Source organism: Lonchura striata, chromosome 2 (genome assembly GCF_050655825.1).
Source record: "Lonchura striata isolate lonStrDom1 chromosome 2, ASM5065582v1, whole genome shotgun sequence".
In the NCBI taxonomy this organism is placed as follows: domain Eukaryota; kingdom Metazoa; phylum Chordata; class Aves; order Passeriformes; family Estrildidae; genus Lonchura; species Lonchura striata.
Genome location: NC_140704.1, coordinates 96,248,204 through 96,265,961, shown reverse-complemented (window position 1 = coordinate 96,265,961; position 17,758 = coordinate 96,248,204). Strand labels below are relative to the sequence as shown.

General features: G+C 36.7%; 1 protein-coding gene across 4 annotated transcripts in view; it reads left to right on the top strand.

Annotated features, from left to right (window-relative positions):
* Positions 1-17,758, top strand: part of LOC110469703 (dynein axonemal heavy chain 5) — a 151,383-nt gene that overhangs the window by 91,693 nt on the left and 41,932 nt on the right. For all 4 annotated transcript variants that reach the window (XR_014952814.1, XM_085571792.1, XM_077784814.2 and 1 more), the window contains 7 exons: positions 5,458-5,676; positions 8,169-8,345; positions 11,702-11,896; positions 13,122-13,277; positions 13,556-13,738; positions 16,736-16,906; positions 17,333-17,711. Coding sequence is in view for 3 of the 4 variants with exons in the window: in XM_085571792.1 (XP_085427918.1) it covers positions 5,458-5,676; positions 8,169-8,345; positions 11,702-11,896; positions 13,122-13,277; positions 13,556-13,738; positions 16,736-16,906; positions 17,333-17,711 (1,480 nt within the window). In the remaining variant the exon portion in view is untranslated. The remainder of the gene's footprint in view (positions 1-5,457; positions 5,677-8,168; positions 8,346-11,701; positions 11,897-13,121; positions 13,278-13,555; positions 13,739-16,735; positions 16,907-17,332; positions 17,712-17,758) is intronic.

Genomic DNA, 17,758 nt, shown 5'->3' with positions numbered 1-17,758 from the left:
GTGAGACTCATTGCCTCATTTATCTTTCATATATATATATATATATATATATATATATATATATATATATATATGATATAATGTAGTGTGCAGAAACTTATATTTTATACTTTTATATTTAGTGTGTAAAATGACCTAATTCCTAGGAATGTATACTGGCATTCTTTAGATAAGTGACCTGCAGCCCAAGGATCATTAGTTAGGCTTTCCTGTAAACCTTCAGCATGAGGATGAGCTGTTCATCCCCAGATTGATACCTAGTAAACCAGCCTGCTGCACTAACCTGAGAATTTTGGAGCACCATCTGCTCCTTATCCATTACATGAAGAATATAAGAGCAGAATGGAGAAGCCCTGACTTTTGCTGTGATACCGTCAGCCTCCAATTAAAATAATGTGTATAGGAGTATAATTTCCCATAGGAATGTCTGCAGTGACTTTAATTAAGTTCTCCTTAGGCTGTTATAGTGATGAAGGGAAGTTTATTTACAGTTTATAAATTCTGTTTGATATTGAAGATTCTCCCTGTCACACTCAGTTTTAAGCATGAGACTTTACTGCCTTTTCTACTTTCGTTTGTCTCCATGCTGAACTAAAAACCACAGCAAGAAATGAAAGGAATGAAAGCACCTGAAGAAGGGGTAAGAGTCAAGGAGTGTTGAAACTTGATCATTGTCCATTTAAATAAGGGTGTCCTTGACAAGGTGATGCCCAGTGGGCAGGAAAACAAGTATGTAAGTCTGCATTCAAGGCCCACAGTAACTGTGGAAGGAAAGTATATATGTTGAGGGGTGAAGGGGAGGATTAAATCACCTAATAAAACAGAGTGAGGTCAGGACATGTAACTGAACAGAAAATATGGAAAGTCTTTCCCTAGCTAGTACAGACAGTGAAAAGCAGATAAAACATATGATTTCTGTGCCTTTCAAAGGTAATTTTAATCCCAAAAAAATGGTCACAGATAGCAAAGAAAGTGAGGCCAAGGTTTTATTAATGTCACTCTTGCATGGATCTGTTTGCATGTGTACATAGGTATATATGTATGTGCAGGTATATATCCATTTTTTAAAATTTGTTTTTGGAAAGACTGCAAAACCTGTGTATGTCTTTGCCTTTTTTACAGTCTTTCCCTAAATAATGGTGGGTACAAGTGTATCGTGGTATTGAGTCTCTTGGAAAGTTGATACAAAACCAATGAAGTGTCTATAGGAAAAATCTGCAGTAATATGGGACAGAAGCAGTTTTTATACAGCATGTTCATGAAGAGTCTTCAGTCAGATGCCATGTTCCCAGAACAGGACTGAAACAAAAGGCAAGGATGAGCACTTAGCTCATCTTAGCACTTAGCACATCCCCAGAAGGTCAGGAACAGAGTGGCAGAGTCCAAGAAGCCTTCTGCTCTAGTCCAGCAGCAGTGAGTGCTCAATAGACTGTAAGAAGAGTGGACTTTGAAAGCTGAAATTCCTTAACAAAAGAAGTGCTAGGAACACTCCAAATCATCCTTACCTGTAGTGAACTCTATAATTTTGGATGCTTTTTCCCCCCTAATGGGATTTCCCTAGTAACATTTCCTCAATTTACTGAGTAGCAGTTGCTCTTCAGAGTGATTTGGGGTTGATCTGGGCATTCCATTCAAGATCAGGAATAGTATTAAATAGTATGAGGCTTCTTTCTGTTGGAGGCGTCACTTTTATTGAACTGTTTCCTTGGACAAGGGTCAGATATACTTGGTACTTTGCAAAACTGAGTTTGCAATGAATCAGCGAGAAACTTAGTGTCTATGTCAATACTAATAAATTAAATAGTACTAGTGAATTTTTCTAGGCACTGGAAAGTGATCATTTACACCGGTAAGTTTTTAGAATGATCCCTAGTGTGATTTGGTCTTTGCTAAACAGCATTTTTCTGTGGTCTCTGGGCACCTTTCAGGTTCTAGCCTGGCCCAAGAGCCATTCCCACAAGGCTGCCAACATGGAGTCATAGTGTTTTAGAGGGTGAGAGAGCTTAATGTGAGGGTTTTTTTATGCTGGTCAACCTCAGTGCCAGAGAAAGTTCTTGGGCATGTTTCATTTAAGAGTACAGCTGTGACTGTAATTATGTTTATTTCTTCTGTTTTTGTGTGGAATGCAAAAATGTTAAGAGGGCCAGGATCATCTGCTATGAAGTCCTCTCTGAGGGCAGTTTGGAAGAAGGCAAAACAGCTGCTAAACTCTTCAGGCTGTGGCCCTTGTTGGCACAGGTGCTGTACCTGCCCCACGCAGGCAGGTGCAGAGGTCAGGGAGCAGCACTGGCTGGAGCAGGTGCTGAGAGGATTGTCTGTCTGTCTCTCCACAATGCCAAAGGCAAGGAAAGGCTGAAGCTGCTGTTCTCTCACAAGCCCAGGCATATTCCAGTGTAACACCACTTCTCCAGGAGTGCAGATCAGAGTGTGGACCTCTTGTCTTAAATCCTCATGATTCATCTGCATAAAATCCATTTATTCGGGCTTTCACACTGCATCCAAGTGGAACAAATTGTGTATCCTTGCTTTGCTGCGTGGTTCAAAGGGATGAAATGAAGGGTGTGAAGCTTGTTCACAGAGCAATGCCACTAAAATTAGAAAGGCTACGGTGGTTCTTAGTGGTTGGGAAACATGTTTCCTTCCTGCTTAATATTGGCTGGAAATGTTTGTATGGAGCTGACTGCAGCTATAATAGTCTTGTGCAGAAGATTCTCTTTGGCAGTAGGACTCACCTCCTGCTCTCATGGCAGAGCTCTATACTGGAGGCTGCCAGCCAACCTGACACTGATGTCAATACAAAAGCTGTGTTTGTACCCATGAAATTTTGAAAACTTGAGTTTGGGAAAAAAAAAATGGGGAGAAAGCAAATAATTTCAAAGGGTCATCTGAAACAAGTACTCTTTCTGCTTTTGGGAATCAGATAGGTTGGTCATCCTGCATGAGCTGTCAGTCTCATGCAACCAACCATTGTTTATCACATATGATCAAGTAGCCTATAAATCAAACTAATATAATCATGTCTTATACTTTGTTATGAATACCCTGAAAATGGCTGAGAACTCTGGTTCAACTGTCTGTAAAATAGTTTCTTATTATAGGTCATCTTCCAGAAAATCTGTAAAGTCTTGTGTAAATAAGTTTACAGATATTTTTCATGTTAGAATACAATATACTTTTTTTTGTGCTCATCTGAAATATTTTGTCGATGTCCCTACATCTTCAAAGCTGATAACCTTTTGAGAGCTTTTAAGAATGGGGAAGTTTGTTTCATCAATCTTTTGCACTTTTCTGGGTAGTTTATTGCTGCACAGGGACCTGCTTTTTCTTATTTACAAGGCATCATTGCTCATATGTACTGGGAATTCACATGCCCATCCTTTTCCACTGAAGTTCACATCCTGCTGTGATAAATGTCAAGGTGTTATATGAATCCACACAGCCAGGTGTGAGTTCTCTGGTGTTCCAGCTGTCCTGCCAAGTCTGTTCTTTATAACCCTCCAAGGATCTTGTTTCCTGTGTAACCTCAGTATTTCTCAGCTGAGACTGAAACAATATGTCATAATAGTGTTCGACCCCCATTTTTAACCCTCAGAGAATTTAAGGATACAAGGATGCTCTGCAGCAGGGAAGGTGGTAGGAAGAGGAAGAAGAGGGCTGGTGCAGGGCTCCTTTTGGATCTCAGTAAGAAAGGCTTGACAACAGATGGCTAAATGAGGCATCTACTTCAATAAGGCAGAATAATAAGAAGAATTTAAGACAGTTTGAATGGCCAAAAGAGAAAGTTTTCTCTTCATGGACAGGATCTGCTCTGCACAGGATACCATGGGCAAAACTATCCTAGCTCTCTCTGATGCTGCATGAGTGTGGGGTATCCAGCATTTGCAGGGATGCAAAGCTTACTCACTGTTTGTCTTCTTCTTATGAATCTTTTTAAGGTGGTTGTCTTATTAAGTGAATTGTTGTCAGGCCTTTCTTATTCAGATGCAGAAGGAACCCTGCACTATCTCTCGCACAGTAACACTATGTCACCTCCTAAAAACTCTTTTGCTGTTGGAACTTTGCCCAATGGTCCAAGATTCACTAAAACACAACAGCAGCTGATCTGAAATCTGCTTAGCTGGGTTTAATCAAGACTCATTGATTGAGCAGTGTTTATCTCTAGGTGATGCTCTTTAATGCGTTTTTTGATAAACAGTGAGGTAAAAATATTTTAGCATTCTTGCATGATGGAAATTTTATGAGCAGCCATTTTACTGGTTCATTCAGGTTCAAAATATGTTTTTATCCCTAGGATCTATCAACATAGCAGGTGGCTACAGTAGATGAAATTTTACTGACAGTGCTATTCTCTAGCATATACTGTCTGCATACACCTAGATTGCTAATATAGATGGGCAGCAATACATGTGATTTACCTGTATCCAATGCACATGTATGCAACATATGTACATGGATATTAGTAACCTACTTCATTGATCAATACGTATATGCATCTCTAATTCCCTGCTCCCAAACCACTCTTTTGAGATAGACCAGACCCCGACCTGTGCTTATGCTGTTAACTAGGAGTTATCCCTTAAAAGGATGCCTTCAACTATTACTCTTCTGGTGTGATGTAGTACAAGTGTCAAGTTTCGTATTTGTAATAAAACAGGTTTTACAGATTCTTGGTTTCCATCTTCATAACTCTTACAGAAGAAAAAAACAGAAATAAGCTACATGATATTTAAACAAGCTTTTTTAAATATTCAGAGTAAATGGAAGCAACCTTTATCTCTAAGTGTGAATTTCATAAGAAATTTGTCAGGCTCTAATCCTTTGCAAATGTATATGGAAATACTTTCTGAATTCACAGAATATTTTTTCAACCCTGTTAGGAATATAAATGTTAAGAGGCCACATTTAAATGACTGGTAAGTCATCATGCAAATTTATAGAGAGATGTGAAAAAAGTCTCTAGAGTTTTACTTTCCAGAGGAGCAAAAAATACATTTCTTTTATTTTTGTGGTAGAAATAATTGACGGGAAAAGAGAGAAGGAGAGTAGTTTATGTTATAGTTTTTATTATTTTATAATTAATGAAGACAATATTAAATTTCTTTTGCACTGAGAATATATTACAGGAGGCATATATATAAGGCAACCCATAGTATATGTCGCCGCATATATCTAGTTACAGCTATTTCAAGTGTATTGTGATTTAAAATCATTGTTTCTTGTGTGATCAATAGACCATTCTGAAAATTATTATTAAAACATCTTAAGATTACCTTGAATAACTTTAGTGTTATGCTTCTGTTCCAGAAGTAAAACAAAATAAAAAATCTTCTGTCACCTTAAAACTTGTATTATTTTTAAAAGTACCCAAACCAGTACAGTATGTACTGTTAAATGAATGTCATTTGCTTCTGCCACAAAAATAGGTATTAACTACTCTTTGCTTTTAAATATTTGTAGGCAAATTTAGCTTTGCAGGAAGGAAGACTTGCAGCTGCCCAAATGGAACTGAATAGTGCACAAAATCAGCTGGATGAGAAGCAAAAGGAACTGGATGAAGTACAAGCCATGTATGATGCTGCTGTGAAAGAGAAGCAGGCCTTGCTTGATGATGCTGAGGCATGCAGAAGGAAGATGAACAATGCCTCAGCTCTGATTGAAGGATTAGGGGGAGAAAAGGTATTAGCACATGTACAGGTTTCCAGCACAAAGTAGGTGTGCAGTTTTGAGAATGCTCTGTAATGATCATAGCAGTGCTCAGCAAACTCAAAGTGTGGTGACATCTTGCTATCACATGACACTTTTTTTAGTTATATGTATGTTTATTTTTCTCTTCATGTGAATGTACCTAAAAAATTAAAGCAATTTCTTATGTTAATTCTTCTGCATGAAGCTTTATGTTATAATATATGATTTGTATGAGGATAAAGTTTGGATTTAAAGCCAAGGAGCCAAATTCCTTTTAGGTTTTTTAAGAAGAGGAATTAGGCTTAACCTAAATAATTGCCCTAAAATATTTATAAGAAGGATTACTCTTTTTTTCTCACCAAGTATACAAGAATACAAATTTGAAGCTTGACTAATTTCCTGAATTATAATTGAAGCTTAGATTCCTATTGGAGCCTTTTACAAAATTATGGGCTAATTGTTATCCTCTGCAATGAACTTGAAATTTACCTTTCCTATGCAGATCCTTCTGACTTCACCCTGAAGTTTTTCAGATAAAGCAAAATACTCTTTCCCCCCCTTCTTATTTGCTTTGTTAATTCCTTCATTGATTTCACATAAAGTCAAAATTGATGAGAGTTCTGACTTCAACCATTGTGTCCTGTGAGGCCAGCACCTCAGCATTTCTTTGCATAGCTGCCCCTCAAATTACATCAGTTTAAAATCTTAGATGTTTTATCATATTTTTTCAGTGAATTTCTAAATTTGGAAGCAACACAAAACCAGGAAATTATAGTGTCTTCTTGTGGGTTTTATGAGGTCTTGTAAGAGCTGTAATTCCACTCTACTTTTGAAAATTCAGACAAAAAAAATTAAAGACTCTGTATGGCACTTGGAGGATTCAACAAAACTGACACTGGGTTAAATGTGTATCTTCTAAACTTGAAACATCTTGACCATATTGACCAAGATTGAATGCAGAGTGTTTGTAAGGGAACACAAAATCTGGAAAGAAATTAATAAACAAAATATTAGTTAATTATTTTATTTTTTTAACACATTAAATAATAATACTTATTAAATTGCAGAATCATGGAATAATTGAGATTGGAAGGGACCTCTGAAGACCATCTAATGCAAAACACACATCCCTCCTTTCCCCCTACTCAAGTCTCAGGGCATTTTTAGGTTGGGTTTTGAATATCTTCCAAGATTCCACAACTTCTGTTGGTGACCTATTCCAGTTTTTGACCACTCTCACTGAAATAAAGGGATTTTTTGTGTGTTGAATTTAAAAATATCATATTCCAATTTGTGACCATTGCCACATGTCATTTCACAGAGTACCAGTTAAGAGTCTGGCATCTTCCTCTTTACACCTTCTCATCATGTATTTGTGCACATAGATACATGTGTACAAATTCCCCTGCACTCTCTGTGTTCAAGGCTAAACAATCTCAGCCAAGGCTGCCCCCAAATTTTAGATCCCTGATCAGTTCTTTATCTGCAAGTCTGAGGTTAAGCAAACTTCCTTTCCCTCATTAAATCCCCACTCGGCTGTGTTGAGAACTTTTGTCAGTGCTTTCCTTGAAACCTCAAGGATTGCTTGTGTCTTTCTGTGTTGTCCCTTCAGATACTGGATTGTTGAAGTTCTCCATGTAGACCAAAGCCTGTGGATGCCAGGTTTCTTCCGCTGTCTGAAAAAGCCCTCATTTACTTGTTAATCACATTGTCTGTGACAGACACACACATCTCCCATGTTGATCTTCCCTCTGATGCTAACCCATAAGCTCCCAACTGGCATATTGTCCATCCTCGAGTCTCCCATGCTGACCACATGCATTCCACTGCCTTCTCACCTTCCCAACCTGTCCTTCCTAACAAGCCCACAGGCAGCTGATGCAGCTCTCCAGTTCTGGATGTCTTTTCACCATGTTCCCATGACCCCCATCATATCATGATGCAACCACATGCAGGTCCTCTTTTCTTCTCCATGCTGCACACATTCATGTGTGAAACACTTCAGAGAGGTGCCCAGCTGTGATAATTAATGTCCTATAAGCAGTATGAAAGCTGTCCCCACCATTCTGTCTGGTGGACACTTCTTTGTCTTTGTGGGTATCCTTAGGGTGGTCCTTCATTAGCCCTGTTTTGTTGATTACAAGGTCCCTACAGTTTATCTCACCCCACACATTTTGTTTGCCAGCGCCATCCTCCACTTCCTCACATGACTATTTGTCCTCTGCCTGACACTTCATTCCTTCTTTAAAGCTCTTCTTACCAGTTTGACTAGCTTGTTTGCAAAGATGCTTTTTCTCCACTTGGTCAGGTTGTTGCCATCCCTTCCAAGCAAACTTCTACTTCTGAAAATAATGATTTAAAGCAAAAAATAGTCCTGTTTTGAAGAAAAATAATTTAACAGAAAGAGATTAATTTTTAAGTTAGATATTTGTGTTAGCTTTGTGTCTCCTTAAGCTAACTTCTTTTAAATATTTTACATACAGCTTCGTTGGACAGCAAGCAGCAAAAACTTTCAAAATCAAATTATTGATTTGGTGGGGAATGTTCTTCTGGCCACTGGATTTCTCTCTTACTCTGGACCTTTCAATCAGGAGTACAGGAATTTGCTACTCCAATTGTGGAAGAAAGAGATGGACAATAACAAGATTCCATACAGTAAAGTAAGTGTTCATGTTTTGTTCTGACCTTATTTTTTGCCTTGCTGAGAAATTATATGCAGAGCATTTCGTTCCAGAAAAGTACATAATTGGAAGATTATATACAGGCTGTCACATTCAATCAAATTTTTAATAAATAAAAAATCTGAATAGTTGACAACTGAGCTTCTAAACCAATATGTTTTAAGTTCCTCTTTAAACTGTCAGGCATTTCACAGTTGGTATGTAGGACAGTGCTCTGGCAAATCTGAGAGAGAAATGCTGACTGAGATCAGCTGCCCCGGGAGAAACTGCATAATACAGGAAACAAAGTAAAATTTATCAGAGGAAACATCACCTTTGCACTTCTGTGTGTTATCAGTACATACCCTCCTGTCCTGCCTTCTACTGCATACCCACAGCATTTAATTTAGTTTAATTTGATGTGTCTTGTAGAAATTATTGGTTTAAATAAACCCTGCATTTTGCAATGCTTGGTTTGCAGCACTTTGGAACTTCAGATTGCTCCAGTGTTCACTTTTAAATCCTGCACTTTTGTCACCAGTGAGGCTAACCTTGCAGCATATCTTTCCCTGGCCCGTGTCTGTGCAGGCAGAGGTGGCCTAAAATGCAGTGGAGATACAGTCCCATACTCAGTTTCTGTTTCCTGCCACTGCACATTCTACCTTTATTAAAATGAGCTGCCTGCATGCTGAGACTATGACACAGGGCAGGATATCTTGCATGAATCTTATCCTTTACTTTTACCATTATCTGCCTCAGGAGTGCCAGACCTGGCAGATGTTCTGGTGCAAAGGCTTTGCTCATGGCCAGCAGCAGCCTTGCTCCTATTCCATGACTTTAGGAGGTCTGTCTAATAATGTTCCCTGTACCTGGAAGACATATTCATACTGAAGGCAGAATTTGGGCCATAGTAGTCAAAACTGCCTTTCTGAGTAGTCTATGTTTTCTTCTACTTGGTTTTTTGAATACCTGGGTACATTTTCTTCAGCAGTAAATGCTGGAGAAATAATTCAGGAACTCTCTCTTCCTCTCAGCGGAGGAGTTGAGGTATTTAAGTTCAAACATTTCCTATTCTCAGTTTGTCAAAGATTTTGACAAAGCAGTTGCTACTGAAAAATGCTGTGAGCTACTGAGCAACCTGTGAACAGCTGTATCATTGTGAAACAGCTAAAGGTAAATCTGCATCTTCTTTTCAGGTTTTTTGGCATTTGGCACTTAAAACCTCTGTTAAGGAGAACTCTTTTCCGTGAAGTTTGTTCACTTCATCAAAGTTACTTGCAAATATATTTTTTATTATTTTTTATGTTAGATTACCATAATTCTTGTAATGCTGATTAACCTTGACCTGAGAGAGGGAAACTTGCAATCCAGCCCAAGTTATGCTGAGACTTAAAAGATGAATGACTCTGACCTGCCCAGTAAAGCTCTCTGAAAGCTGCTGATGATAAAAGATATGTAAGGCCAAGATGGATTTTTTTAATAAAGTACCAGGAGCAGTGCAGTTTCAGGCAAGGTTCTTAACCAGTGTGGCATGGGATTTATCCTACATGTACTCATCCCAGGGAGGCTCATTCTCAAATTCAGTATATAAAATGTTCTTTAAAGCTACTTACCTTGGGGAATATCCGTCAAGATTCTCACCATTTAAGGATAAGAAACTGGATGTACAATGTCCTTAGAAAGCAATACGTAAGGAATTAAAATTCTGCTTTCATGAAGGTATTCTGACCACATTACTATTTGACTGAATCCTTGAAAATTTGAGGAATACTTTCTTATAGTTTCTATGTTGCTCCCCCCCTTCAAAAAAAAGGTCTCACTTAGATGGAAAATACCATAGTTAATGAGTTTCAAAATGTATTTACTATTCTATTTAGAGTTCCTATTAAAGACAGAATTATTCTTTCCATCATAGTGTATTGAGGAGAGCTTTGATTTTTCCCAGGGAATTAAATACTCACAAAAGGCAGCATATGGGCCTTTCTTGATACTTCACACCACAGGAAAGAAAGCAGCTTTGCAGTTCAATCAAAAGGCTTGACATCTGCCTTACTTTGTCACAGACTTACTGACCGTGGGCGTATGAGTCATTTAGGCATAACAATTTAGAGAGATCTGTTTAAAATTAGCCACCTATCTGTTTAGTTAGACACTTAAATTAGCTGAGTTTCAGAGTTGCAGGATGACTGGTACTTCTTGCTGTAGGTAAGAAAATGTTCAAAGCTGTTTAGATCCTATTCATCTGCTTATGGAGCTAAATACAGTTTTAGGTTCCTATTGCTGAAAAATTTGCCAATTAAATGCTTTTCTGTCTTTTGCACAAATGGAAACTTGATTCCTAAAATTTCTCTGTCTTCTGAGGATGATTTGTGTTGCTTCATCATGAGTCTTCGATAATTTTAGAAGTAAAAAAATCAAAGAGGTAAAAAAGCTTTGGCATCTTGCAGCCACTGGTATCATTAGGTCTCATGATTGTATCACAGCTCTCAGAGTATTTGAAGGTATGCTTTAGGCTTCAGATGCTGAATTATGTGATTTTCACAATATTTACAGGCTTTTACTTTCTTTCTTTCATGACTTTATTTCGAACACGTTTTTAGATAAACCTACAAGTAGGAATTGTTGAATGAAAAATGTAAGAAGCAAATAAAAAACTCCTTCAATTTTATTATTTTTAAAATTCTCAATCCTTACTATGGTGCTTTTTCTAAATTTGAGAGTTTGGTTTGCTACTTTCAGCACTGTATTCTTCATATACACCTGTTTGAGAGACCAGTCACTTTTCAGAGTGAATAAAATAAAGCAAGTGAGTTGACAAATGCAAGTCAGACTTAAGGAGAATGTGCTAACTCTGAGGGGTTTTAGCTTAGCAGCAATAACCTCTCACAATAGTTCATGGTGGCTGATCCATAGCACATCTCCACATTTTTCTCTTCGTCTCCCACAGTCATCCTGTAGCTGAAAGGCACTTTCCAGCAGGTGGAAGGTCTTGTGAGCAAGATGACAATTCCACTCGAACTGGCAGGAAAAGTGTTTGCTGTTAAAAATGGCAAAAAATCAGTTTGTCAATAGATATTGAACTAGTTTTAGAGCTTTTCTGGCACTCTCTGATGGACATTGAAGCCTCAGCAGAATTCACTTTCATTACTTCTCAACTACAGTGATTGAGCCACTGAACTTTAAAGAAAAGAAATAGTAAGCAATAACTGCCAAATACACTCCATCATGCATTCTGATCAGAATAAGAAGAAAAAACATCCAGCAGAAGTTTTAGTATAGCTTCTCTAACTGGCACTAATTTTGTATTTACATGTTTTCTACTGGTACTGATTTTGTAATTGCATATTTTCTATTAGAACTTGAACCTTACTGGTATGCTTGTTGACAATGCTACAGTGGGTGAATGGAACCTCCAGGGTCTTCCAAATGATGATCTTTCAATTCAAAATGGCATTATTGTCACAAAAGCATCTAGATATCCGCTGCTGATTGATCCACAAGGTCAAGGAAAGATCTGGATCAAAAATAAGGAAAAGAATAATGGACTTCAGGTAAATAGTTAATTCACAATTCTTTAAAATGTGTATGTCATTTGTGTCATCATGCTTTGGCCATGTGTAATTTAAATTTGATGTTTATTGGTACACAGTTATGCATAAACTGAAAAAAGGCTGACACAGAAGCTGTACCCTATATTATGGCACCAATAACAGGGCAAACTAGCTTGCACTGATATGTTATGGCATATCTATTTTTATGATGGATATTTTAATTGCTTGCCATAGTGAAAGAGAAACAAAGAGGGAAGTAAAAGGTTGCATCTTATTCTCCACCTTCCTGGAGACTTGTATCTCCTACTCTGAATCTGAGTTCTCCCCAGTAAGTGCAGAGGGAACAGAGTTATGTCAAGATTCTAGATACACAAGTGTTTAAATTAGGGCTTACATCTGGCATATTGTAATTTCCTATGTCTTGTTAGTGTTATGCTGTTGCTCACCCAGACATTAGCTTTATCCCTCAGCTGAATTTGAAATAAAAATGTAGGCAACATGCTGTATTGGTGGATACACATATGTCTACAATATAACAAAAAAAAAGTGTAGAGTGGTGGAACAGAGTATTAATTTTTAAATAATATACTGGTTTAATTCTGTGTAATGTGCCTCTGGTTATTTTAATTATACCTTTTTCAAAGAGCTTTGCCTGTAAGACAAGGATTTATTTTAAAAACATATATATCCTATTTTTTTTCTTGGTAAAAAAAAGCACCTGAAAACCATGATTTAAGAGATGCCTGGAAAGGCTATTCAATTATCATCTTAAAGAATTAGGTAAATAAATGAAGAGGAGTCTGTGTGACTTTTAGCAATTTTAAGACTGGTAGAACTGAATTGAAAATTGAATGTCTGATGTCAGATCAGGCCTTCTATATAACACTGGTTCCCTTTCTGAACTCCATAAACATTTCTGCACTTCACATTTGTGTTCTAAGCATGAATCTATTTATATTTAGGGGATATTAAGATATTGCAACAATTAGATAGATATGTAGATAAATAAGTAAATAAGTGACAATAACGAAATGTGATCTCTTATCCTCTTAAGTTTAAAGCAAAACTTCCATTCATGTCAGCAGAGGCAAGTTTTGGTCCCTAGGAATGTAGCCATTTGTATAGATATCCCAAGACTTGTATAAGTTTTTAAAGCTTCAATAGATTTTATGCTGTTTTCTGTGTGCTTTTGAACACATGATGTATTGTGACTCAATCTTCCTAGGTTACAGCTATGAACCACAAGTTCTTCAGAAGTCACATAGAAGACTGCTTGTCCCTTGGCCGACCTCTGTTAATTGAAGACATTGGAGAGGAGCTTGATCCTGCTCTAGATAACATCTTGGAGAAAAATTTCATAAAATTTGGTTCAGCACACAAAGTAAGATGAATTGTAGGCATGAAATTAAAACCCAACAGGACAGATGTTGGGTATGGGGTAGTCTGAATACTTACATGATTTGTACCTTTAAAACAGTTAGAAAATGAGTAGTGAATTCATGGGATTGTTTGAGCGGCTTTTTTGTTCTTAGACAGAAGGTTTAAAAAGTGTAAATGAAAATGTAAAAAAAAGAGTTAATAGATTTTTTTTCATTGGATAAAATAACAGTTTTTCTGCATTCAGCTCTCAAAAATTGAAATACGTTTTTTTATTTTCAGGTGAAAGTAGGTGACAAGGAGGTAGATCTAATGAAGGGATTTACCCTGTATATGACAACAAAGGTGGCTAATCCTGTTTATACTCCAGAAATTAGTGCAAGAACAACTGTGATTGACTTTACTGTTACTATGAAAGGGCTGGAAGATCAGCTCCTTGGCCGAGTCATCCTCACAGAAAAGCAGGTATCAAGTCTTGCAGTATTTGAATAGAGGGAAGGCTTGTTCAGTATCTGCACCAGGAGTGCATACATATTCAATGGCTTGGTTGAAATCAAATGCGAGAACAAAAATGTGAATGAAAGTTTAAAGGTTGTTAATCCACTGAAATACAATGTAGAGCTGTTTTTTAATTGAATGTGGAAACTTAAACATTTATTTTAAGATCTGGCCTTGGAAAGAGAAGAAAGAAAATTATTCATTAAAAATACATCATAGCATGCACATGACATACATAAAACAATTTTATTCCTTCATATATGGAAAGGGCTTCTTGTTCAGCCAGAAATCTCTTGTATTTCTGAATTCCTTTTTAAACTTAATTTGAATTACATGAAAAAATGCTTATGAACTTGAACTACTTTTACCAGTCAGGCTCTAGTGTACAAGGAGATAAAAGATTCTTAAGGAGCCCTGAAAACACTGACTTGACTCTAGTCTTACTACAATTTGCATTGATTTAATATAAGTTAATATTAAGAAGAAAATCCTCTCTCAGGTGAGAGAAAAAGAATTGAGGTTTGCATTAGCAGAGCTGCTGCTTTCAGTAAGTATCTCAGGTAGGCTTGCTAATGTGAGAGGAATTGCCTACCTAAAGGAATTAATTCTTCCTTTGACTTCCCCAAAGCATGTTCTAACCAGTGTTCTTTAGTGGTGCTGTCATTTTCTCCAGCCAACACCCTTCCACTTTACTCAAAATGAGCCTTTACTGAAGTAAGGACTGGAATTAAGGAGCCTTTCCTTCAGTCTGACAGTTACAAACAGAGGCTGGAAAGTCATTGTAATGCACAAAATCCAGGTGAATTGTTCCATGAAAAACAGAAAGATTGTAACAGGAGGTACTGGGGAAAAATACGGCAGGACAAATGCTTTAGATGCAGAACTTTTAATCTTTACTCCAGTAGATGTAGGTTTCTCTAAGCAAAATCATACAGCATCAGCAGGAGTGAAGGGGAGTATCCTGACTAACCTCTGAAGGGAGGGAGAGGTCTAAATCAAGATAGAAATAAAAGAAGTGAAATAGGTTTTTTCTCATGACCTACATATAAAAATCCTCTTCACATAAGATACCCTTGTTCTGTGGGGTTTTTTTTGGTTGGTTTTTTTTTTTTTTTTTGTTGTTGTTTTTTGTTTTGTTTTGTTTTTTTTTTTGCTTGGACAGAACTGTTAGAGAATTCAGATTAAATGTATGTAGCAACACCTCAACACCTAGACTGCATTTTGAGTAAAAAATAGTCACTGAAAAATATTCCTCCAGTGCTGTACATCAGCTGAAGAGAGTTGCAAGGGAACCTGGTTTATATTGGCCCTATTTGCTGCACAGGGACATGGTTGCAGCTGATCAACATTTATTAAAGTTCTTTTGGCATATATGAAGACATCATGGTTGTTTCTTCTGTCTCAGCAAGAGCTGAATGTTGTGGTGTAGAAGTCAGAGTCAATGGGATTCTGAAAAAATTAGTTCAAAGAAAAGACACAACATGAAGAGAGATTCTGAAGAACCAGTATTCTATTACAAAGAGACAACTTTATGATCACTGAGCTAAAGTAATAGATTAAAGGAACCAAGACATTTTTAAGGATTGCTCTAGTGATCAATGAGATATGATCAAAGAAGTGTTTATTCTTCTCAGCTTTATAGGTTGATCCTGTAAATATAGAAAAAAAATCAGCATATTTTTGTACTTTGATAATGGAGTTGCTGCCACTATTTGTGTTCAGAACAACTATTATTTATGTTACAAATATGGTTGTGAAGTTCCCTTGTAAACAAAAACTTACACCTCGTATATTTGCTAATTTTCTGAAAGATACCTTTTACAGACTCTTAAATAGTATGGGTAAAGTGTCGGATCTTAAACAAAGCACATCCTTATGTGGAATTTAAGCATGTAGTTAAATATATTTTTGAGTGTTTTGTGGAAGTGTTCCTTTTGTGTAATTCTAATATTTTTTTGTATTAATGGTATAGAAAGAAGAGTAAATGTAGAAAGCTGAATTACTGATGCTTAAGTCATTTACCAATTTGGGGATGCAGTTACTTGTAGCTTCCAGAGAGCACTCTGTAGCCCTAGAACATATTTCAAACAGGTTTCCAAGTGAGAAGTTTATGAAAATAAAGAAATACATCACTTTTTTGAAATACAGGAGAACCTCTCCTGTACTGTATAACTCTGTACATCTCCTTTTTCTCTAGCCTGACATATTGACAAAAATGAAAATAAACTGAAGCCATAGGTGTAGATAGACTATTATTAACAATCCTTTTCTTATAGGAAGGTTGACTGGATTGATTAAATAAAGACAGCCAGCAAAAATATCCCTGAGCTGTGTAGACTGTGCTGTATAGATGCCTCATTTCACTTGGCGTTGTGTTGACTTGTCTGCCTTTTTTCCCTTGTCATTGTCTGTCTTGTAGAAAGGGCAAAAAAATCCATAGGACATTGAAAATAATTGTAACATTTCCTGTTTTATAAGCAGTAGAGAATTGTATCTTTCAAAGTCACAGAATGGTAGAAATTAGAAATGGAAAAGGTCATCCAGTCAATTTTGCTCATAACCTAAAATCCAGCCATACAATGCATCTTTCAGGCCTTTATCTGATTTAATTTTAAGTACTCAATGTAATGTGGCTTTTATCACTTGCCATTGGAAACTATTTTTGGTGGTTTGTGCACCGTATTATGAGGAAGATTTTCCTGATAATTCAGATGTGTTTTCATTCTCCAGCATTTATGCTTCATTAGTCAAATAAATACAGGGTACATATAAGTTACTTTATTGTATATATTCAGCCTGCATATAAATTATTTTAGTACAGAAATATTTAGTAATATTTCAGTATTTTATGGAAAAGACAAGTCCTCACTATGACATGCATATAATAATTTTTTCTGTGTCTTTATAAGGAATCTTCCTTTTAATTGACATTAAATAAACTGTATGGCAAATTCTTGAACATAGGAACTAGAAGCAGAAAGGATCAAACTGATGGAACAAGTGACATCCAACAAGAGGAAAATGCAGGAGCTTGAAGATAATCTGCTCTTCCGTCTAACCAGTACAGAAGGCTCTTTGGTTGAAGATGAGTCTCTGATAGAAGTCTTAAGGATCACTAAAACAACAGCAGAAGAGGTGAATTTTGAATGTACTGCAGATACATTTTTTAATTGTAATTTAAAGATAGTATATATAAAGATGTATGTATATATTTTCATTCCTGTTTTATTTTTTTTCCATTCAGAGGCAGTATATAACATCTGACTTCTTAGCAAATAAATAGCAGTAATTTTTTCTTCATAAAAAATTGCAAAATTAAACTGCTACCTGGATATAGTTTATATTCCAGGCATATTTTGCAGGTGTAAATTTGAATCAGTTCCCATTGTGACAGGAGTTGGAACACATGAAGACACTATGTCTGTGTTGAAACACTGGCAGAGGGAAGCAAAGCTCAACTAAAAATATTATTGTGATCTTAAGACCTTTTCTATTGGCTTGTGTAGCATAAATCACAAGTAATAAAACTTAATCTTTATGGTCTTTTCCCTTAATTTCAAGGTCAGTGAAAAATTAAGCACAGCAATGGAGACAGAGGTGAAAATCAATACTGCACGAGAAGAGTATCGGCCTGTGGCAGGTCGTGGTAGCATCCTTTATTTCCTAATTGTGGAAATGAGCTTGGTCAATGTCATGTACCAAACATCTTTAGGGCAGTTCCTTGGCATTTTTGACCTATCAGTGGAAAGATCTCAGAAATCTCAAATTCCAGCAAAAAGGGTAGTTTATATAATTGAGCATCTCACCTACGAAGTCTTCAAGTACACCGTTCGAGGGCTGTATGAAAATCACAGGTTCCTGTTCACATTGCTTCTGGCACTGAAGATTGACTTGCAGGCCAAGAAAATTTCACACACTGAGTTTGAGACACTGATCAAAGGTAATTTCTCTAAAAATGTTCCTGTTTACATGTCTGTATACTGCTAA